This window comes from Manis javanica, chromosome 15 (genome assembly GCF_040802235.1).
Source record: "Manis javanica isolate MJ-LG chromosome 15, MJ_LKY, whole genome shotgun sequence".
Classification (NCBI taxonomy): Eukaryota; Metazoa; Chordata; class Mammalia; order Pholidota; family Manidae; genus Manis; species Manis javanica.
In genome coordinates this window covers 69,632,607-69,657,310 of record NC_133170.1, presented here as the reverse complement: position 1 = coordinate 69,657,310, position 24,704 = coordinate 69,632,607, and the positions used below count along the sequence as shown (strand labels likewise).

General features: G+C 39.8%; 1 protein-coding gene across 5 annotated transcripts in view; it reads right to left on the bottom strand.

Annotated features, from left to right (window-relative positions):
* Positions 1-118: 118 nt before the first annotated feature.
* MAPKAPK5 (MAPK activated protein kinase 5) overlaps positions 119-24,704 on the bottom strand; it is a 32,094-nt gene continuing 7,508 nt past the window's right edge. Inside the window, exons 2-14 of one of the 5 annotated variants that reach the window (XM_017675703.3) lie at positions 23,756-23,829; positions 23,226-23,301; positions 22,357-22,454; positions 20,727-20,835; positions 19,228-19,317; positions 18,382-18,477; positions 13,772-13,852; positions 11,137-11,324; positions 9,333-9,453; positions 6,621-6,751; positions 6,243-6,364; positions 5,115-5,219; positions 119-3,308 (exon numbers count right to left, since the gene is read on the bottom strand). In XM_017675703.3, the coding sequence (XP_017531192.1) occupies positions 3,214-3,308; positions 5,115-5,219; positions 6,243-6,364; positions 6,621-6,751; positions 9,333-9,453; positions 11,137-11,324; positions 13,772-13,852; positions 18,382-18,477; positions 19,228-19,317; positions 20,727-20,835; positions 22,357-22,454; positions 23,226-23,301; positions 23,756-23,829 (1,386 nt within the window). In that variant the 3' untranslated portion in view covers positions 119-3,213. The remainder of the gene's footprint in view (positions 3,309-5,114; positions 5,220-6,242; positions 6,365-6,620; positions 6,752-9,332; positions 9,454-11,136; positions 11,325-13,771; positions 13,853-18,381; positions 18,478-19,227; positions 19,318-20,726; positions 20,836-22,356; positions 22,455-23,225; positions 23,302-23,755; positions 23,830-24,704) is intronic. The other 4 variants (XM_017675705.3, XM_037014556.2, XM_037014554.2 and 1 more) reach the window with 4 other exon arrangements.

The following is a 24,704-nucleotide window of genomic DNA, read 5'->3' as shown; positions in this document are numbered from 1 at the left end:
CCTGGTATATTTAGCAGTGCAAATTTAAAAGGAAAGAAGTCCTATCTGTCCACATTCCTTGCAGTTATTCTCTTGTGCATTCCAAGATGAACTAAAATAAGACTCTACATCTCTTACATTGCATAAAAATAATTTTATATTGTCAAATATGTACAATATAAAACCTTTAAAATAAGGGTTTTAACTACAAGTAACACTCAAAAATGGGGAAATGTCCTAATTCAAAAAGGAAAGGTACAGTACCACAAGATCTCAGAGATATGAGCATAACAGCAGATCAACTCAATTAATATTTAATTTGTAATACAGATGATAAAATTTATCATTAGCACCTAGCAAGATAATGAATACTGTCATATCACAAGCCCATTAAAAAAATTCACAGCAAAAAAGGTAAATGATTTCTAGCTGGACTCTTCTCCTTGTATTTTATATGAGGAAACCTCTTAAAACTATGTAATTTAGAAATTATCACAGACATAAGGTTTTTCTGTGTGTCTTAAGCAAATAGGTTAAGTCATTTTTGTGGCATAAAAGAATCATATCAGTAATGAAAGAACACTTCTACTTTTTAAATAAATAAAAATATAATTAAAATTAAATACTCGATATCCAATTCTCAATTCAAAACACATTTCCTTCAATAAATACACGCACATACAAGCATTCACACACAAGATCTGATTTAAATTATTTGACGTCTTCTTTAACCAGTAATTCCTTCAGCTGTTCTTTCTCAAATGAACATAAGTACAAAATTCCTTTTAAAAAGCAGCTCTTCCTATTTGTTTCAAACAATACTTCTGACAGGTATTCTATACTTACACAATATCTTAGCCAGAAAGTTGTTTTACATCAAGCAGATTTACAACTAAGATAAAGTCTAAAGGTATTTGAATAAGTAAGTTTTATTAAGCAGAGGGTTAGCAAATCACATGGGAACACTGCAGAGTCTAACCTGCCTACAAGAACTGTTCTTACGTGAGCTTTCCACAAGTAAAGCATTAGAGAGGCCAAGAAGAGACAGGGACAGTTTCATTTCACTTTCAGTTACATGCAAATTTTGCTTTATTAGTAAACCTGACTGATGTTAAAGCAGAATTTGCTACAAGTAGGTCTACAGTCTACAAACAAAACTCCACTTTGAAGACCAAACAGTGCTGAGCCCTTTGGGTGCTACTGTTTTATTAAGGAGCTCTGTTCAGGGCAGGACCCACTTTAGAGTTACAGCAGCTGGAACATCCTCCAGGGTATTTGCAAACTTCCAACATGGTGCTCATCTAGACAGGTCTGGACAAATTAATCTTGCCAGATTAATTCAGCCGAAAGTGACGGAAATAGGCAACTGCTGCTCAGAGTACAAAGGCAGGCATCATTGTGGGTACCCTATTAGGCATAAAATTGATCACACACTGAAAGAAAAAATCACCCTGAGCCTTCAGGAGATACCCAACTAACAAGTTTGAGAAGGTTATAGTAGAGTGGGCATGGCAGAAGTTTCCTCTGAAGAAAAAGAAGAGTAACAATGTTAATTACTGCCTTCCTTCTAGCAAATATTGAACCTTTGACCTAAGATAAGAAAATAGGTGTTCAGTTGCTCCAGAAACAAGTGCAGAGTTTCTTCTATCTGCAAGAAGTAATCTGAAAGACTGCATTGCACTGAAAATCCGAGTAACTTAATCCACCCCTTAATTCAACTCTCAGCTAAGTTTTCTGGTTAGTAAATAAGAAAACGTTTTGTCTTTTTTCTGTTGACTAGGTTTTGCCATGTTTAAAAGTATTGAAATCTCCTTACAGCATGTCCACTTGTAACAGTTACTGGTCATCTAAGATTAGTGAGCCTTACCTCAAAAAATACCTTGAATTATAAGTTCTCCAAGATAAAGGGGAACCAAAGTCATAAGGTAATTCTTAAAAGATACTTTGTGTTTTTATCATATATTCCTACAGTCAGTCCATACACACAGACATAATAACCAAATGTCACCCTTAAGACATAATCAGCAAAGTGAAGGAGTCAAAATAAGTGGGCTCTGTGGGATCGATTTTGACTGAAGAAAATATGACAGGATAAAACTAAATACCTGAGCCTACTGATCAATCCTGTTTCTCTGCTCTGTGAATTGGAGTTTGCCTGTTAGCTTTTCTATTTACTAACACAGGTGCCCACCAAAACTGCTTTAAAAATAAATAAATAACAATGGATTGTTTTGGAAGCCTATATACACTACAGAAAACTAGAAAAACATCCAGACTTGTTTCCACTCAAATAGCTGATCTCGCGCCAGAACCATGCTTCCTAAAAATGAAGAGCACTGAACAAAATAAATGCAGCTGATGGGATGCCAACATAAAACCCAGGCAAAAATATTACAGAGAAAAAGGGCAACTTTAAAAGAAAAAAACTGGACCACCTTAGCATGCTGATATAATAATCCAGTTTTTATGATATGTGACTTTCTCAGAAAAACCATCCCATTAAGGAGGCCAGAAGAACAGGGAAAGGAAATTAAGAAGCAATGGAGCTGGTGAGGGCTCCAGGGAAGGGGAGAGAACTAAGCAGGACCTCAGGGAAGGGGAACTGAAGCTTGGGTTAAACCTGAAAGGAATTAACTCAAAAGAGAATCCCATTAGATTTAAGAAAGACACCAATACCTTTCAACAAGTATGATAAAAAAGAAATGCTACTACTTTTCCCTAGAGAATTAGGAACAAGAGAAATGAGGGCTCAGTTCCCTGCTTCTTCCATAGTGGGAGCTGGCATCTTATGACTTCCAGCAGGCAGTTTGCAACATGGATCCACAGAAATTTCTAGGCACCATAGCTAATCTACCAATAGTGCAGCAAGGGAGTACACAGGGCAAGTGAAACCGGAGTCCACAGTTCTTGATTCAACTGTTTACTAAGCAGAAAGATCGATATAGTTGGTCCTTCGTCTACCACTGGCAAATGGTTTTTGTATACTTTATTACAAATAAAACAATCTTACAAACATATAACTAAACAGTCTTAAAGTAATATTATATCTCTAGGAACTGAGCTTTTCTTAAAAACAAAAAAATGAACTATACTATTAATAAATCCTGTATCTAAATTTATACAGCATCTTGAAGTAATGTGGAAATGAAATTATTTATTAATTTACATAAAAATTACTTTATACATTAAAGAATAAGTTTTCAAATTGTTAGAAAACAAAGTCTGAAGCTATCATTATTGGGATTCATGGCATGTGGTTTGCTCTTCTATCACTTGCTTCACAATTTCTGCCAGTTTTAGTCGATCTACTTTATCTGTGAATCCACGACCTAAAACCCAAAAAAGAAAAAGGTCAGTCTCCAAACTGTTTGGAGGTGATAGGTTCTAGACAGGGACCCAGTAAGGTACATCTTACCAGTACCAAATTTACCCTCACTTGTGGAGGAACCATTCCCAACACTGATCAAAAGCAGTTCAGATCCCTCATATTTTAGTAGCAATTAAGCAGTTCCATTAACCTGGCAGCAAAAATCCAATGTTCCCTACAACAGCACAGAAGGAAAACACGGAGAGGGAATGATCTTTGTAATACATTTGTCTGATAAAGGACACATATCTGGAATATATAAAGAACTCATATACACGTATAAGAAAGATACAACTCAATTAAAAAAATCGGCAAAAGAATAGGCACTTCACAAAAGAGGAAATCTAAATGGCCAATAGATATTTTAAAAGTGCTCAATCTCCTAAGTCATCAAGGAAAACCAAAGTAAAATAACAATGCAATGCCAGTACATCCTAACCAGAAAGACCAAAATAAAAAAATTAGACAACAGCAAGTGTTGAAGTGGATGTAGAGTAACTAGAACCCTCAAACTCTGTGAGGGGAAGTACCAATCAGTACAACCGCTTTGGGAAACTGCTAGCAGTACCTGCTAAAGTCAGAGGAAAACCCCCATGAACTAGCAGTTCCAATCCTAGATACCTACAAGAAATTAGGTCAACAAAATATTCATCAAAAGATATACACAAGAGCTTTCACTGCTACCCTTGTGTTCATTAACAAAACCTGGAAACAACCCAAATGTCCATTCATCTGCAGAATGGAGAGAGTATTCATATAAAAAGAGAATAGATAGAAAGAATGGAAGTGTTTTGCTGCTACACCCAACGATATGCTGAATCTCACTAATACAATGTTGACTAAAAGAAGCCAGCCACAAAAGAACACAGACTTGTCTGATTCATTTATATAAAATACAGAAACCAGGCTAAACTAGTTTATAATGCTAGAAGTCAGGATCATCATTACCCCGAGGAGAGAGAGGCAGTGATTAGAAGAGGGCCTGCCTTCTACTACATGTTCAGGTGCAAGTTAGAGGGGATTGTTTACTTTGTGAAAATTCATTGGACGTCTGCACTTCAAATGAGATCATTTTTCTGTATTGGTATTTCAAAATCTTTATAAAAAAAATCCCAGGGAAGCTAATTTCCTTGGCCCAGCTAGCACTTTGGATTTCTCAAGTCCAAGAACCAAGCCAGCCAGTGAAGTCTAAGAGTTTGGTGCCTTCCCTAAGCATCCTGGAACATAGTCTAGTTGAGTCTAATGAACTTAGAAAGGCAATACAAAAAGCAGTTCAAGAAATACATGGCTTCCTTTTTAGCCTAGGGAAAAAAATTCAACAAGCAGCAGTTTTGGTAAACTCTACTCTCTAGTGAAAAAGCTCTTCCCAAACCTCAGCACAGTAGACAGTGGACTCCCTGGTACTTTGCTCTCCTTCTCCCCTTAAGAGTATGCAACTCCTCAACGACCTGCTGAACAGTCCAAGTATCCGTGAGGAAGTTTGAGAGCTGAGGGATTTTTTGCCCAACTAGTATGTGATGGGGACTCTGCAATATTGAATCTGCAACAAACAATTTATTTGAACTCTGGAAAACAGGTGAAAAGATTGGATGTCCAGATATGCCTATGCTGTTAATGCAGCATTCACCACCCTGTCCCACAATATTCCACCCGCTGTCTAGCCTCACTTCACCTGAACACAGCCCCACCTTGGCCCTCATATTGCCTCTACACTCTAAGCATAAGTCACATCTCTGTTCCTGGAGAAAGAAGCAAGTAAGGCCCCTACCGTTCCAGCTGAAGCTTTGCAGAGTGTCTCTTAGCAGTTTGCATTCCCGGTTATACTTCCAAGCTTCCTGCATTACTTCATTCAGCTTTTCATCTTCATTCTCTCCTATTGATAAAGATGAAGAAGTTACTTTTTCCTGTAGCGTAATGGGATTTTAGTGTCAGGGATGGAAGGACGTGATGTTCAACTTGTTGAGAAGTGATGATTTAAAGGTGCAAACTTTACCAGACACTGTTGTTACTGTGAGTCCCTCCATTACACAGAGAGCACCTCTGGTCTTTGAACGCTTCTACTCTGACAGCCTCACACAAATCCTCTGACAGTCCCAGAGTCAGGGATAGAAAGCACATAGTGTCAGAGTCTCTTGCTGAGCAAAAACACCTGGTTAATGTAAGCGCGGAAGAAACAATAAGACTGAGAGGGCTACTTTGTTTCTCCTAAGCTCATTCCTTACTTTGGAAGGCTATCTGAGGCACACTTTGTGAGCTCTCTTAAAACCCAAGGAATGTAGAAAAACGGTCAACCCAACAGTCTTCTAGCCTGCTATTGAAGCATCTTATTCATCTGCTGAGAAAAGCCCATCCCACCCAGGGAGTGGAGAGAGAACACATTAAAAGAAAGCTCTCACTCAGAAGGACCCATGTGTAAGTCACACTCCACCCAGGACACAAGTAGCAGCAGGCGCCACTTCTGAATTTGAGAGGTGTTCTTTTTATGGTCACAAGTTAATGTCAGCCTTGCACTTCCAAAGCCCTGGAAATGATGTTTCCTAATCTCCTCACCTGATCCTAACCCGATCTACATTTTCCATTCTTCATCCTCTATCCTGTGCCCTTGTTAACAAACTAAGAAAACACAAAATTATGTGCTACACCTGACACTGGATATTAAACCTAAATAAGAAATTTCACAGAAAACCAAAGGAGGGGTAGAACTTAGCACATTTCTGAGTTCCCATTGTGCACTTTCAAGGGGGCACAGACTAATGTATGTAATGTACTTATTTTCTTATAACACAAAGTGAAACAGACAACCTCAAGTTAATCCACTCCTTTTGTCATGTGAACACACACACACACACACACACACACACACAGATGCACACAGAACATTCGTGAATGGTGTGACCTTTACCAGCCTGGGGGAGAATACACTGAGCAATCACATCTCGCAGCTTTTCCAAGGCAACATTTGAATCCTCAGCTCCATTCTCACGATCATGGATATAAACACCATCCTTTGGCTTGGTGCTTTAAAAGTTTGGGAGAGAGGTAATAACAAGGTGAGATCCCCAAAACTCAACTCTCAACAGATGTTAACTCTAAACATAAGACAACAGATTTTTCAGATAAATAATAAACTATAGAGTAACTCCAACTCACAATGCTATTTAAAGAGCTTATCCTTTCCACCCTCTTAAGAGACAGAAAAGGGGGAGACCCCTGGCTGACCTTTAAGAACCCTGCACTCAGCCACTTCAACCATGGAGAACTGATGAAGAATTACCCGAGTAATTTCCTCTTCCTCAGAATGGGGTTGTTCACAGAGTGCAGGGGTTTGAGGCTGACTTTCAGATCTTGGATTCTCATGTTAGCCAACTGCTCCGCGTGAGCCTGCTGGATTCCTGCAACCAGTGCCTGAATACAAACACTGTCATCAGTTTCTCACATTAATTTATAGGCACCTAAAAAGCCAATCTGAGAGAATGGGAAGAAGCTCAAAGAACTAAGAAGGCAATTTCACTCTTATGCTGGCAGTATACAACTTTTGATAAATCAGAGGACTCTTCCCCATGGATCAGTAAGGGAATACTGGGCCAACCAAGGGCCACACAACCACTAGCCCTTCTTCACTGCAGGGGGACAAAAATACAAGAAATAGTAACAAGGCTCATGCTCACAAGTGCAAAGAGAGGCATATATGAACGTCAGGGGAAAGGCTAGCTGGCTGCTGCCTGAGAAGCTCCCAGACTGGCACTGATTCACTGTCTCCACAGTATAGACAGTCACCCTCAGCCCTGATGGTTCAGAACCCCAACCATCTCACACAGTGAGCATAATAGACCCTCACAAACTGATCTATAAGCCAGTCAATTAATTTACATTAATTAATGTCATGGAGTCTATAACTCGAAGTCTGTGTCTTTATGACCAGTATGTGTTTTCACTATGGGCAGACTATTTAGGGAAGGCAAATAACCAGAAAGCTTTGTAAGAACAAGATGATCCCATTTTTGTATTTAAAAAAGTACACACTCTCTGTGTGTGTGTCTCCCCAGAAAAAGATTGAGAAAGATACCTCAAGCCATTGATTACTTAACTTCTGAGGGGTGAACCGGAGGCAGGGTAATGGAAGGGAACTTTCGCTTTTTATTTTATGTATCTCTGTATGTTTAAATATCAACAAAAGCGTTTGACAACTTAAAAAAGTGAGATCAGAAAGAATTTGAACACATTTAAGAGAACAGTAATAGCTGGTCTGGCTACACCCACCTGGACCCTCACATCTATCTCCTCATCAGTGATGACCCCACCAAAAACATGGGGGCAGCTCAAGTTCACGAGCTGGGCTCCACCACCTAGGCAGGGCTTAGACGGACACTACTGAACATCAGCATATATGATAGTTTTTGTACTCTTCCAAAGTTGACCAGCCCACACCATTTCTCTAAAAATAGGAATACACCATCACATTGCAGTTCCCTCTTAGAGGCGTAGCAGCCACTCCTTCTCATTAAGAACAGTCTGCATTCCATATTTGGCTTCATTATGCAGTCATTTTAAAGTAACTTCAGAAGGCAATCTTAGTTCTTCATTTCCAAGATCTTGAGGAAGCCACACTATAACCTCCGTGTGCTGACAACCACAGGATCTAAGTAATTCCTTTGGGTTTGGGCCTGACGGAACCATTTCTGGACTTCTGAGCATACTGAAACCAGGAAGACAACTGCACACAAATCAAAGATGGCAAAGCACTCCCTTCCAGCTGCCTGCTCTCTCCTCTACCCCAGGTGAACGAAGGGGCACTGAGTCAGTGATCCAACGGAGATTGCAGCATCCTTTTTACCCATGTGCTTACTCTTTCTCACACTTCAACTCCACCCCTTCTCAGTCGTAACACTCAAGTCTTTGTCACTGCCTTTTGCCTCTCCTTCAGCCACTCTGATACTAGACCACACCTCATTCATCTGAATGTCCGCCTACACTTTACACAACATGTAAAACCCAAACCAGCCTCATTCTTGATTTCCTCTGTCAATGGTATCACCAAATATGCCAACCACTGTCCCCTTGTATCTATTCAGTCATCAAAAACTGCAGAAATCTGTCTTCAAAAATATTGAGCTTGTTCATTCAGCTCTATTTCAACTCCTAGAGCTGCCCCTCAGCTTCTGGATTACTGTAGGAGTCTGAGTTTGGCGAGCCTGCAAGTCTAGCTAACTCTCTCTAAATACCTTCCCTGTGGCAAATCTCTTCTCAAAAATTGAAATGGCCTCTCAATGACTTCCTACTAAGACTTAAAGCCCTCTGTCTACTTTCAAAGTCTGGCCCTGCCACACATATCCCATCAACTTCCCACTAACCGTGCCAGGCTTGCTTTTCCCACTGGTGAATTTTGGTCTCTCATGTTTTGTTCGCACTATGCACCACACTTAGGCACTTACATTGTCTACTCAGCTTTTTCAGTGCCAGCTCATGGCTTAACATGTGAAGGGGTTAAAAATTGCCACATAGTAGATAATAAATGTGAGGGGTTTTTGCCTTTTTTTCCGGAACCCTCCCCTAAACACAACCCTTCAAAAGTGTTCTTTTTTTTGAATTCCCATAGGATTCACAGAGAATTTAGCATACAGAGTTCTAATGTCTGAAAATGTTCCCTCCTTTTTTCATGTTCATTGGTTTTTCCAACCAGTCCTGTTTAAAACCCCTTGGGGAAAGTGAAGGTATCTTACAGTGCTCTGTGTCCCCAACCCCATAGCATAAATATGGAGGACTTCCTTTGAGTGTTCCCTTAGTGTGTATTTATTGGGCCTTGATCTGGTCTTTCATGGAAAGAAGCTCTTTGTTTCTGATCCTAATTTTCAGGAAACCAGAGATGTTTCTCTAGGAAGAACTGTGTGCTCTGCATTGTTTTCCCTTTAAGCCCTCGCTGACTCAATCCCCAGCAGTCCTTCTCAACACAGCCTTTTTGGCCAAAAAAATAAGGATCATTCAAAACCTTATCCATCATCAGTTGCGCAGAGGGTAGCACATTATCCAGTGCCTCAGTGGAGTTGAGCCAGGGGTGATCCAACACTCCCTCGATGGTAAGTCTTTCTTCTGGTTTAACCTTCAAGAGCCTGTGGGGAAAAGCCAACAGGGCTGCTGTGCACAGTTGTTTCAAGAAGGCCAGGAAGTTCCTGGGTCTGGCTCTAACCAACTCCAGCTTCTGACTTTCTACCAACTCCTACAAGCCTAGGCGTCCCATATGCAGGGCAGGGGTGGGGTTCCAGTCCCTAACCTCTGTTGTGTGGGCACTGTGTTCTTAGGCCATCCTTTCTATACAAGACAAAGGGAGATAAAGATGGTAGGGAAAGGCTTAATCCAGTGATATTTCAGACTGAGTTCTAGGTTTAGTGAGGTAATCCTACATATGGTTTACAATTACTGAGATCTTGAATCTCCGTACTGACTTTTCTAGAACAATGGGCTTTAATTTCCAAAAGGGACTCCGAGTGCTCTTTTGGTTGATACTGGCTGCATAATTAGTTGAGGGGTCATGCAGTTCTCAGAATACAGGTTGCTACTTGAGATAAAACTTTTAGATGTCACCACATGGCAGGACATGAACCCTGTATTCCAGAAACACTCAAAAACTAAAAATCTAGAGTCTCTGAGAACAGCATTTCCTTTTAAGCTTAATATACTGCTCTGTACCACCTGCTTTGCAATCATACTTCTTTACATCTTGTCCATTCATGCTGATGCAATTCCTAGGTCACCTCAGCATGTTCTCTGGGCTTTTTACAGCACCTCCTTCCAAGTACAGATCCTCCCATTCCAAACGTGAGCCAGGACAACATGCCTACATGCTCTTTCAGGTTCTCTGCAACCTTCTGGGCCGTTCTGAACAGCTTCAGATTCTAAAGAAAGGATTATTTAGAAAAGAATTCCAAAGCTGAAAGAAGGTAATAAATGTTACACTAGGGACAGGAAATATATTCTACAGAACTGACAAAGAACTACATAAAGGATGTTGATGTTTTGTTAAGTGGCTAAGGATACAGCATGGAAACAGCAAGGGAAGACTGATGATGATTTAATTTAAACATTGCCTCCACCTTCCTAAAAACTTTTTACTTGTATACTTTAGAAACTAGTCCCTCTTTGTATTCATAGACCCCCTAACCAACAAGACAAGTTAACTTCTGAAAGCGAGTAATCTCCATTGAGAGATAGCCGTACTGTCAGGAAACAGCTCCCTGTTGCTGCGTCTTTAAATGCTTATCTTCATGGCATTATAGATGAAGAAATTAAAACAAAGAAAGGAGAAACTGCTCAGTGAAGACCAAGCAGTAGGAGTACCAGAGCAACGTCCAACTCCCAGGCAGCCAAGCCTCCCACACAGAAGACCAGAAAAAGCAAATACACTTCAGATTTAGGTCTGCTTCTTACCTAGTCCTCCAGCTACCAAAGGACCTTGAACGCCAACTGTCCCTCACCCACGCACTAGCCCTACTTCTTCTCAATCTTCTCATCTTAATGTACATCAGAGCAACCACCTAGCAGTGGAAAAGCTGGAGGGTGGGGTCCAGGGCACGCACAATCGATCATACCACCCGCAGCAGTCAAGGAATGAAAAGACTAAAGTGTCAACTCAGCACCTGAGTTGAGTTCCTGCCCTCTGTCTGTCCCAAGTGACTGGCTTATGTGCAAGAAGGGCACACCTGGGAAACAAGTGACTCTTTTCTACCCAACATTCTCTTGTGCTCCACTGCCTTGGTGTCTCCTTGGCCTCCCCACCCAGCAGCCTGGGGACTCACTTCCTTACAACATCTTTGGCCATCTCTGAGATCTGGCTCCACTCTTCCTCTGGGAACTCAAAACTGCCTGTCATGATCTTTCTCCGCATGTCCTTTGGGATAGTCCGGCTGTGATGTTTGGAGTAAAAAGGAGGGTATCCGCACAACATCACGTAGATAATCACCCCTAACGACCACAAGTCACAGCTCTGAAAGCAAAAAGAAAATGGTCACTCATAGCAGAGGCACGGCTCCAAAATAAAGCCCCCAGGACCAGCCCAGAAACAGCACCTGGCATATACAGGCTGGTATCTCCAAGAATCACATAACAGACACTGCAAACATTTCAAGAAGTCTTAAGAGAATTAACCTTTCTCTCCATATTTTTATATGTCACCAACACTACATATATACATACCAGCACTCAAGGCCAGTCTGGAGCAAAACACACAATCAGTTTTATTCTCACTACTTAGGCACGAGCTGCTATCTGACCCTTGGGTACAGGTAGAAGATACTTTGTCCCCAGTCAGAAAAGTAACAGATAGAAGGCAGCCAGTTGTGAAGCATGTACTCTGTCAACCTGGGCAGGGTTGAGGGTGCAGAAACAAGGCAGCTAAGGCACAGGTAGGCTGAAACCATAATAAACACATAGTTTCATAAAAGCCCAAAGCAGTTTGACACAGATCAGGTAGAGGCATTGGAGGGAAGAACAGCAGGGCCAAAAGCATTCCTTTGGCCACAAAGGACTCAGTGTCACTGCATCCATTTGCAAGACTACACAATTATTGGGGAAGATATTCTGAAAGAAAACTGCCACCAACCAACATGTCTTAAGGTATTAAGGTGATTCCATGGCCTGTAGTCACATCATTATTATTAATATCAGACTCCTATGTGAGTTAAATGCAGCTCCACCTGCCATGGAAACTGGGTCCTTGAGGCTTCAAGTCAAGCCTCTCTTGAATTGCAGGACAAAAGTGGTGTCCACCTGAGGAAAGGCAGCCCCAGGAGCCTGCTACCATAGCCACACCCCCTCACACCACAGCTGGGAAAATGGGGTATCTCAGGTACTACCACCCATGCTTTGGCATCATACCTATGGCTGTTTGTAGATGACATGACCCATGCATAGAACACAACTACAAAATTATAGAGGGGAAAAGGAATCTTATAGATGGTTCAGATCACTCACTTTATACATGCGAAAACTGATATTACAGAGATCTTGTTTTCTCTAAGGTCCTCTGTTAAAAGTGAAACTAAGTGAGATAACCAATATCACACAGCTGAATAGTGGTGGAGCCAGAGCAAGTTTTGCAGCCTGCTGCCTCTTTTCTTAATTAAGCTTGATATACTTATTTAATTTAAAAAATTTAATTATATCTTATTACATGTTTTTGTTAAAAAAATGCAGGTAGCATTCAGTGTTCATTTAGTTGCCAATATAAAGATTATATCTAGACCAACATATGTACACATTCAAAAATTGTATGAACCGTTTATTTTTTCAACATGCTACTCATCTGCAGTCTGTCATTTTTATGAATGCTAATTCATGAGCACTGCTATATTCACAAAGCAAAACAGGAAGAGAAGGAAAGACAGTACCAGGGAGATAATAAATCACCCCAGAACCCACTGCATTCATGCTGAGATGATTTTAGCAAATAAATTGGCCTGTCTGTTATCTAAGTGCTTGTACCACTCAATTCTTGCCTGCACTGAGAAGCAGGAAGCAGTTTCTGACTCTGATGCTGTAATGAGCAGCCCTCAAATCTGCACCACATAAGGGCAGAGCTGCCTGTTTTTTTTGAGTTTGTAGGGCAAGAAGGTACAAAGCAGTGATTACCTATGGGCCAAACAGTGCTAGTCACAAAAGCAGGAAGCCACACTGTGTCAGTGCCAAGGGCAGGGTCCTGAGGGGCAGAGGAGCTTGCATGTTCTCTGACAGGCATGCCTCTGTGCACTTGTGCATGTGCATTAGTCATATGTGGGGCACTCTGAAGTGTGGGACCCAAGAGGAGCTGACGTACTGCCTTTTCACCATCTTCAGCTCCCTCTGTCATCTATATCCAGACGTAAGTCCCCAGGCAGCACTGTTTTCCTCTGATCTACTCAGCAACCCCAGGACCTCCAGGACCCAGTTCAAGAGATCCTAATCCTCTGGTGCTTTAGAACAGAGATGCTTGATGTATAGATACAGATTAAGAGCCGTGACAGGACCAGGTAACACTTAGGGGCACTTTCTATGTATGCTAGACACTGTTCCAAGTTGGGTATTTTATGGTGTAAGAAAAGAATGGTGTCATAAATGGCCATAGAATGGTCTCAGAAATGGCCTCCACCTCAAAGAAGCAAGACAATCATGTCTTAAATGTAGTTGATGAACTGTACAGCTAGCCAAGCAACCTACAGGTGACCACAGCCCTTGGTTCCTGCTGCAAAACCTCGACTGGTAAGAATCTTATTTGATATTTCATCAGACAAAAACTTGAATTCCAAATACTCTTCTGCATATGTGGCTGCTTCCAGCCTTTTAGGCAGGACTATTTAGGGATAAGAACATAATCAGCCATATTAACCATAGGGCCAGAAACATTTCATAGAAGAGGGCCTACACCCAAGGAGTAAAGATAAGTATCTCTTCCCTTACCTTGTTGTAAGTGTAGGGTGTTGGCGAGGTAGGTATGATGCCAGATTTCTCCTTCTGATGCCTTCTCTGTGCCTCCAGTACCTATCAGAGTCAGACCAAAAGGGACAATTTACTGAAAACCACACCAACAACCTGCAACTCGAGACAGACTGTTGAAAGGCTGAAGAGAGTAGACACTGGCAGTCAAAAACAACAAAAAATTCCGTAATACTTTCAAAAACCTTTTTTCCTGTTTACAGCCAGCAATTTATCAATGTTTTCCCAGGTGAAGGACATTAAAATCAAGTCCCTGGAGATTTATTTCTTCTTGAGACATCTGAACCACTGACTTTTTCCTGGGGATGTCCCTTCTGGCTGTGTAAGCCCAGTGCTGGCCAGAGGGTCAGGTTCCAGATACTTGTCGCCACTGGGGACTGTCACAATCACAGTGGTCTGGGTGTTCAGTGCTCCAAGGAGGTAAGAGCCGGCATCCGCGAGACCACCATCCAGGACAAGTTCTTCCTTGTTCTGTGCAGCGGCACTCTTGGGAGAACAAGAATGGCAAACCACACGGGCTCCCTGCAAGGTGCCAGGATGCTGTGGCTCCGCGCTGGTGCGCTCCACCCTCACATCTGGACTAATGCTTTGGTCTTGGCCAGGTGCCCACAAGCCTGCTGCTGCCAGGAGCTGACAATGGCTGCACCTCAGCCAGGGGCTGCACAGCCACCTCAGGCAACTATGCCAAAGCACCTTTGATGTCTTCTCCGAGACCGACAGCCACCTTCCCCGACGTCTGGCAGGAGACTGTGCTCACCAATCTCCCTACCAGGATTTCCCTGACCACCTTGTAAAGACCCCCACCAAAGCCTCTGTGCACAGGACCCAGGCTGCAGCTGCGGCCACCACATGGTGTTTTCACACAAGAAGAGTAAAGTGAATTAATGAAACCTGAAAAAGTAACCACTTATGACAACATAAAAAATAGCAAGAATAGATCTAACAAAAGACATGAAAACCTGTGCACTGAAAACTACACAAACATTGCTGAACAAAATCAAAGACAAAAACAAGCAAAGCAATATGGCTTCCCCATGAGTCAGAAGGCTCAATATTGTTCAGGTATCAGTGCTCGTGTATGAGCCATGCCTCTAAAATAACCCTAGTCAAAACTTCAGCAGGCTTTTTTGTAGAAATCAATAGCTGATTCTAAAGTTCATATGGAAATGCAAAGAAATTAGAATAGCCAAAACAACTATGAAGAAAAACAAAGTTGGAGACTAACACTACCTTATTTCAAAAATTATAAAGCTACAGTAATTAAGACAGTATGGTATTGGTGGGAAGTTAGACAAAGAGATCAATAGAATAGAATGGAAAATCCAAAAACAAACCCACACATATACAGTCAACTGATTTTTGACAAAGACTCAAAAGCAATGTGATAGAGTTAAGAAAAAATTAGTAAAAACGGGCTTAGAAATGACAGAGATCATGCAATCAGCAGATAATGATTAAACTAAGTTACTGAATATGTTGAGGTACTTTAAGGTAACCATGAATAAAATGAGAAGAGAAACAGACAATATAAATCTGAAATGAAGAAATTCAAATTAGTGCAGAAGAGAAGAGTAGTGAAATTGAAAGCCTAGCAGCAGAACAGAGCCAAAGTGAAACACAGATAGGAAAAGATACAAGAAAAAGACCAGAATCTCAATGCTCTGTGTATGATTTAAAATATCCGTAACTGGAATTCCAGAAAAAAGGCAGAGAAGACAAGCAGAAAAATATTTGAAGACATGTCTGAAAATTTTCCAGAATTTCCCTGAATTGATAAACACCATAGACTGACAGATCCAAAGAGCTCAACAAACTCCTGGCAGGAAAAACAAACACCCACTCATAACCAAACTGCTGTGACTTCTGTTTCTAAGATGTAAAAGCCTGGAAAGAGTGTCATACCCACCCTATCAGCAAGAAAAGATTGGATAAATTACAAAATCAGAGACCAGAGGACCCAAGGCAACAAAGTATTCTGCAACCTAAAGAAATACAGGCCCTTCCAAGAAGAGACAGCTGTGAGGATTGGCTCATTTGTGGCAGAGCCCAGGAGGAAACACTATAGGCTCGAACCTACGTAGAAAATTTTAACAAATCTACAACCTACTAATTGTGAATTTAGCAAGGTCCTATGACATAGAGAACAAAAATCATTTACATTTCTGCAAATAGCAACAAACAGAAAATGAAATTTTTAAAAATATCATTTCCAATCACATTCAAAAACATAAAATAATACAAATAAATTGAAGAAAATACATATAAAACCTACACATCTAGGAAATATAAACATTTCTGAGAAAAATTAAAGACCTAAATAAATGGAGAGCTATATCATGTTCATTGATTGGAAGACTTAACATTGTTAAGATATCAATTGTCTCCAAATTCACCTATAAAAAGAATCTAGGTCAAATCTCAGGAGGCTTTTCTATTACAAAGAAGTGAATTCTAACATTTATAAAGAAATGCAAAGGTTCAGAATAGTCAAAACAATTTTGAGAAAGAAAAAATTTGAAGGACTTATTATACTATCTGAGGTCAAGAATTGCTATAGTAATCCAGATGATATTGCTGTAAGGATAGACACATTAAATAAACAGAACAGAATCTACACTAGACCAACATGTATGGTGCCAACTGATTTTTGACAAAACTGCAATATAATTCAAGTTGACAAGCCTGTAAGGTAATCCAATGATACAAAGATAGTCTTTTCAATAAATGACACAGAGACAACTTGATATCCATAAGGAAGAAATAACGAACCTAGACACTTATTTTATATATATGCACACAAAAATAACTCAAATGGGTCTCAGTCCAAAAGATAAAAGCTCACACTATAACCTTTAATAAGAAAATGTGAGAAAATCTCAATGCCCATGGGTAGGGAAAGACCTCTTAGACAGGAACACAAACCACTAACCATTAAAAAAAGAAACTGGTGAATTAGCCCTGATCAAAATTTAAAACTTCTGATATTCAAAAGACCATTAAGAAAACTGAAAATTAAGCCAGAAAGTGAGAAAAATACTTATAATGCCTATGTGGTAAGAAGAATTGCCCCCCAAAGACGTCTATACCCTAATCCATGGAACCTGTGAATATGTTACCTTACAAGGTAAAAAGGGACTTTGCAGATTTTATTAAATTGAGGATGTTGAGAAGGGGGGTATCCTGGATTGTCTTGGTGGGTCCAGTGTAATGGCAAGGGTCCTTATAAGAAGGAGGCAAGAGGGTCAGAGTCAGAAAGAGAGACTGGAAGATGCTACACCGCTGGCTTTGAAAATGGAGGAAGAAGCCATAAGCCAAAGACTGTGCATGGCCTCTCAGAAGCTCGAAAAAGCTAAGGGAATGATTCTCCAGAGCTTCCAAAAGGAACACAGTTCTGCTGACACCTTGGACCATTTCAGACTTCTGACCTCCAAAACTGTAAGGTAGTAAGTATGTGTTCTTTTAAGCCACTAAGTTTGTGGCAATTTGTTTCAGTGGCAATTAAAAAATTGTGTGTGTGTATAAAGACATATATATATGTTTACATACACAACAAAGAACTTGTACCCAGAATATGATTAAAAAATTACTGTATCTCAATTATAAAACAACGAGAAAAGGTGGCAAAAAGATTTGTACCCATATTTCACAACAGAATGTTGTACTGTATTTCACAACAGAATGGCCAATAAACATACTGAAAACATAACAAAAGTAGCCATCAGGAAAATGCTATTATTAAATCCATAATGAAATAACACTACCTATCTACAAGAATGACTAAGATTATAAATACTAACAAACATGAGTTGGTGGTAAGAACGTGAAGTAACTAAAACTCTTATGCAATACTGGTACATATGTAAAATGGCATATAACCATTTTTGAAAAAGATATTACTTAAGGGGAGAAATATGCCCCCCAAAATTTATAAATCAATGTTCTTAGCAGCTTTCTTCATAATACCCAAAATGAGAAACAATCCCAAATTATTTTCCATCCATGAATGGAAAAACAAATACAGCTGAGGCATATGATGAAACACTACTCAGCAATAAAAAGGAACAAACTACTGATAAATACAACAACATGGATGAATTTCAAAAATATGCCTAGCAAAAGAAGTGAAACACAGAAGTACATGAATTCCATTCTTATGAAATTCTACAACATGCAAAACTAACCAATAATGACAGAAAGCAGATCAGTGGTTGCCTGGGGCAGGCAGTCAATTCAGGAGCAGACTGACCGCAAAGGCACACAAGACAGCTTTTGAAATGATGGGAAGTTTTTGTGTCTTAACTATGGTGGTGGTCACTCTGGAATATTCACTGGCAAAATTCATCAAACTATTCTACCTTTAAAGTAGGAGTATTTTATATAAATCATACCTCAAGGTTGACTGTAAAATAATAAAATGCCCACACCGAATTTAGCAGCCTGTAGGTTTCTCCCTAGCAGCTGAGTTCTCCCCAACTCATTTGTAATATGTATCTACTTGTGCTGTAGAACAGAAGAAACATGAGTCTGTAGGCAGCTTGGTAATACATCCAATGGCAGAAACAGCACATGCTTACCTGAGGTGCTACATAATAAGGGGTGAACTGGGGTGTCATCAAGTCACCTTGGTCAATTTTGGCAAACCCAAAGTCACATAGTTTTACTGGAGCATCCTGAAATAAAACAGATGGGAGTCATTGCTGCAGAGTTCTTGGTAAACATTAAAGGAAAATTCAGGTGCAAGACATGTTACTTTGCACTCTCATGAGTTTCTGGCTGAGACCTGAGCCTATGAGTAGCATGTCCTCAGGTCTGGAGATGATGATTCACATTGAGGAATTTGTTCTTAGTAACACAAAAATAAGGAATTTCTACCCACTCACAGTTAGCCTTGTTTCATAACTTGCAAAGGCAACACTAAATCAAGATCTTAGCCAAATGCCCCAACTCTATTGATTGGCCTGTTATCTCTCATCAGAATCCAGGGTGCTGCTTCACTCTTAACATCAGCTTCGTGATAGCCAGAGCAACTATTTGGTGGGACATGATGCAGGGGGCAGGGGATGGGGAAGAAAACATATCTTATCAGGGTTAACAATAAATACCACTATTAAGTTTCAAAGTAATATTTTATACCATATAGATTCCTGCCCCTTCCCAAAGTACTTCCAAACATTATCCAAAATCTTAGTCCTACAAATACATATCAGTATCACCCAAAATGATCAAGGCCAGGAAGATGGTACAATTTCTCTAAGCCTCCAGCAAGGGAACAAGTGGGAAACATAAACAGCTTGAAGCACTTGGTCCAAAGCCTCTTCACCGTGGATTCAGAGTGCTCCCAGCATATACACACCTATGCACCCATTCCTGAACTGTGTTGAAAGAGGCAGCACTAAAATGCTAAAAGCAAGTCAGCTCACCAAAGAGTTATCCTTGAAGAGCAGATTTTCAGGCTTGAGGTCTCTGTGAGCGATGTTTAACAAGTGACAGTGCTGTAGAGCCAAAGCTATCTGGAAAAGGACATAGTGGAGCAAATACATCTTAGAAAAGAGAACTCTTTAATGCTTCTAGTTTTGAGAACTCTGGATGTTAAAAAACAAAGCTTAATTAAGTCAGTTAAGACTATGGTTGGGTTTCATTTTTAAAACAGAAATTAAGTAAGACTTCGGGTACCAAGAAATAAAAATGAATTAAGCTTAGTTTAACTGCAACCTGTATTGTGTTAAACAAAAAGAAAAACAACAGTAAAACAATAGTTGTAGAATAAACTGATGGTTAAGTCCTGTATGAAATGGGGAAAGTGAAATGCTTCCACTTCATTCATTTGCTATGATGAGCACTGCGAAGTGAACACTGGGCCAGGCAGTCTCCAGCAGGCCTGGGTTTCCCCCAGCAGGGCGGCGGGCGCTACTGTCTGGCTCAGAAGCAAACTGCCCTCTCCAGGGAGCTCGACTTCAAGCTCTGCCTTCAAGACAAATGGAAAGCAGCTGACGATTTTTCCACCTGACGGGCCAATTTGTTCATCCCACTTATTGAAAATGTTTGTTTAGGTAGATTTGAATGGTTTTTGCGTTACAGATTATCAGAGCACATCCTTTAGTGCTAATATTTAAAAACGCAGGGTGTAATTTTTTTAAATTAGCACAAATTCTACCTGATCTTCAACTCTCAGTATGGAATTGTATTGGCATTCCAAGTATCAGTTCCTCCACCAGAAACAAGGCATTGAAAAATGCTTGAGGCTCATGTATAATTTGGAAAATTTTTTATTAAGAACCAACTAGGCTATGCTTTCTGCTTTTCTCTGCCTTGCTTGCCTGGCCTGAAGATAAGCCTGAGGGTTTTAGCTTTTCACTTCCTCAAGAGGTTATATGCAGTTGGAGTCCTAATATCGCTTGTGACATAAATCATTTTTCTAACAATAACATGTAATGTCAGAATAGAATATAACCAGGAATAACCCAGAATTACAAAGACCTTAGAATACTATTAAAATCTGATGAGAGAAAGGTGACTCACAAGCAAAAAGCATCTTATATGCAATTGTCTTAGAACACGTTTTTACACCATACAGTCTTTCAGGTGGTATCAGCACCATTTTATCTCAAAGTCCAACAGTGCCTGGAAGCTATGTCTAAAGATATCTACAGTCTACAAAGGAGTTACCTTCCTTCCAGTTTACTTAAATCTTATAATGGACAAACAATTGGCAATCACTTAAAAATACAGTCCACCCCCCACCAAAGCATAAAAGGGGTCACATTTATCCTGTCAAGGAATCTTTTCTGATTACATAACAAAGCAGGCAATGAGAGATCAAATAGGGCTTTTCTTCAAGCTTTCTTTTATTCCCCCCATTGAAATTGTGCTTGTTAACCAACAGTGTTGGCAGTTTGATTGGTACCCGGGGTTAACTTGCCTGCTTTGTTACTTGGCTGGCTTGCTTCTCTGTAAAGTGCCGGTGTTGGCTGATTCTGTGAAATAGCTCTCCCCCTTCCATCATCTCCATTACAATTAAGAGTCGAGCCCTGTTTGAAAGCATTTGATTTTGTTAAGTTAAAAAAATGAACTGAAACATCAAGTATCTAACCTAAAGATACCTCATCTACAAAGTGTGCGACTACCTCCTAAGCCTAGTCCTACCGAACCCCTTTGGGTCGGACCCCGTCTCACTTCCAACTGAACGCTATGGATAAATAACATCCTTGACCTAAAATTTGCTTAGAAGCTAAAAGAGTAGTAAAAGAATTAATTTTGAGCACAATGATCCTTTTGAAGATACTAGTTAATAATAGATTTTAAAAAGGGGAGATCTTCTAAGTAACATGTTTGGTATATGTATGTTAGGGCAGCTAGACTGAAAGTGTATTGCAAACAGAGTATCACTTTATGTAGGACATGACTTTCAAGTCATTTGCTGGGCATTGGCTGTCCTGGTTATTCATTCATTCATTCATTCATTCATTCATTTTGTGTGTGTGTGTATGTGTGTGTGTGTCTTTCTCTCCACTCCCATGTGTGAGTTGGGGGGGGTCTCTCTTTCTCTCCACTCCCACCTCCACACCACTAGTATTTCATGTGACCTACAGCATGCCCAGCAAGATAGCTGGACAAGGTTACACAGCTACCAAATAAAAGTAAAAATTCTCATGATGTCAAAAAATATCAGGATTGTGGTTACCATTCTTTGGTATAAATGCTTCTAGCTTCCAGCCAAATGCTTTCACCAACAGAGCATAGTTATAAGAAATAATCATTTGATTTCCCATTTGTTTTTACACACCCATCTTCTTTCTCCACCTGGAAAATTCCTACCCAACCCCTTAAAATACTAGCCCCCAAATAACCACTCTGTGAGAAACCTCCCTTCCCAGCTACAGTGAGTAGCTCTTCTCCTTTGTAAGCTTGAAATATTTTATGGATGCCTCTCCTTGGTACCTTTCACATTGCTATGATGATAGGTCTACATCTCAGTCCCCCCAACAGAAACCATAACTTACTTAATTTTGACTTTTCTGGAAGAGACTTAGAATGTCACCAAATAGCCTTGCCAAACACTTGGCAGCTAAAAAAATAATGCTGGTTTCTTCTTTTTAAAAGGAATGTCAGACTAAGCAATAGGGGCTTTTTTGCCACATTGACTTCTAAGACTGCCTAGTAATATTTGGTCCCCTTTCATTAATTTGAAATAGAATCTGTTTTAATTCCACATCTGATTCTTTTTTAAAAAGAGAAAGTAATCACAATAATCAGGGGTGCCAGGAGAGTGAATGAGGTATAAATGAACCAAGGTTGGTTATGAGCTGGTAACTGCTAAGAGTGGGTGTGGGTACTTGGGGACTTACTATATGATTCTGTATGCTTTTATAAATGTTTGAAATTTTCCAAAATAAAAAGTAAAGGAAGAGAGAGAAAGAGAAGGAGGAATCAATGGAGAGAAGGGGCAGGGATGGGAAGAGACAGAGAGAGAAAGGGTGCAAAAGAGAGGAAGACCCCACCACACCTTGGCCTACATAAGAGCATGTTATGATGACCCTGTGTAGTCTTACCTGGGGCTGGACTCATGAGGAAACTGTACACTGTTAGCAAACACTTCAATAATTTGAACTATATTTGGGTGTGTGGCACACATCATGTGCAGGCGTACCTTAAAGAGAACAGAGGAAATGTTTCTGTATGTAGGGGATGCCAATATTTTTTGTCTAAACTTACCCCCAAAAAAGACCACAGTAGGCACAAGCGATAAGTCTATTATAGTCAAAAACTTTATCACCTGGAATGTTATTTAAAAAAGTGTTTTCATACCCAGATTATCTCCTTAATGCTCTTTCCATAAAAACCTCAGGAAATTTACTTTCTACTATCCTATCTATTAGCAAATGAAAAATTTGGGAAATAATTCATTTTATTTGAGAAATTTTTCATACATCTCTAAGTAAAAGAGTCAGTCCTTTGTTGCATATGTCATTAACATGTCATCCATTGCCACATCCACATAATTTAAGACAAATGTGTATTTTTTAAAACTCAAAACACACCCCAGAGCCCTCCTGCAGTACACTTTCAGGACACTATTCACAAGACCCTTCCTCATACTATTTCATCATCTCTCTTCAAGGACCTTTCCCAATAAGCAAAAGCTAAAGTAAACCTGAATACTTCAGGGCACAAGAATCACATTAATTGAAAAAGAACAAGAGATGGTTGAAAGGTAACAAGACTCTACTGACAGCCTTTGGCACTGATAGATGCAGGACTGCTTTATAATGGTAACATGAAAATGGAAAAGAAGGTAAGTATGGGCATAAAATTCTTTGTACATCTCTGTATTCTCTCCAGGAAGCTTTCTTACTTATAAAAAGAATAATTGTTAGGTACTTCTAATATTTAGGCAAGTCAAGGTAATAGAGGGCCATACCTCATTTCTAGCTTTTGGACGATCAAAAAGAATTTTCAGTGCAAACCGTTCTTGGGTAGATATCTTCACACAGACTCTAGATTTGGAGGAAAAATTCAATCAGAAATCATCTATGTTACAGGGAAAATTCATTGAACAAGTTTGTTCTTTGAGAACTGTAACTTATCCCCAGGGTCACAGGTGGATAAGCAGAGAAGCATCTCCCCGACCCTTTGCAGAGCTCAGCTCTGAGCCCTGTGAAATCAACTTGAGACTGGCCAAGAAAGGAATGATGGCCTTTGCTGGCTACAGGTGATGCTCATAGTGGCTCCACAGTCTTGACATCTTAAATGATTGTTACAGACCATGTGACTTGGTCATTTAAATATGTTTCTAAATGGATGAGAAAAAGCGTAAGATAAGTAACTCTACTTATTAAAGTAAGGTGATTGCACAATCTGGTATACTTAATGCTTCTAATTTAAGATGTATTCCAAATGGCCCACTCCTTTCAGAACAATTTTGACACAGTTTGCACCTGGGTCTCTTACCTAACTGGACCACTAATTCCAGCTCCCAACTTCTGAGTCCAGTTGATGTTGTATTCCTCTAAAATGGAGGTTTCCTATTAAAATAAAAAAAGGGAAAGGGCAAAGAATGATTCTCCAATTAAAAAGCTGGATAATTACTCAGAGGTGGGACAACAAAAGACCTTATCATTCAACATCTCATCTTCTGAGAGAAGCTAATAAGCAGACCTTTGTGTTCTGTAGGGCTTTATAATTAGACATTTTGTTTAAATGACTAGATTAGGTACCATTTTCCAATAATCAGACAGCAAAAACTTCAGGATTAAAAGAAATTTTTCAGTTTCTCCACAAGAGCTATTTGAGTAGACACTAAATGTTTTTGTTTATGTTTTTGGGGTGTTGGGGGAAGATATTCTTTCACTACCAAATACTTATTTGCTAAAATGGTCAAGTATATTTTCTGAGATTCCCGAAAGACTGCTCTGATATATGCTGCTATAATAGAGGCCTATATCCTTAAGTTGATCAAATTGTTGGAATAACTGAGTAAACTGAGACTTAAAACTTGAAATAAAATAGCAAATTTCATAGTAAACTTATCTAATTCCCCAAAGCACCATTTTGAGTACAGAGATATTCTGCAACATTCTTTGTGTAACTATATTTTTTATAGTTTTCAATAGCTTTCAATAGTCCAAACAGAGCCCCTGCAATTTAATGAAAATGTTTATGAAATTCCTGTTCAGTCACTGTATGTTGAGCTTCTGTTGCCATATGTTTTTAGGCAAAAAAAAAAGCCCTTTAAATGGTGGTATGCTAACCTTCATTTTTTAGAGTTCCACAGGTAGAATGGGAAACCAGCTGCAGATCTTGAGAAATGAGGCCAAAATTCCTGAGACTTTCAAATTGCTTTGTTGCAGTGAAAACCTGAAAGACTATATTTAGCACTAGAATCTTGATTCCCAGTACA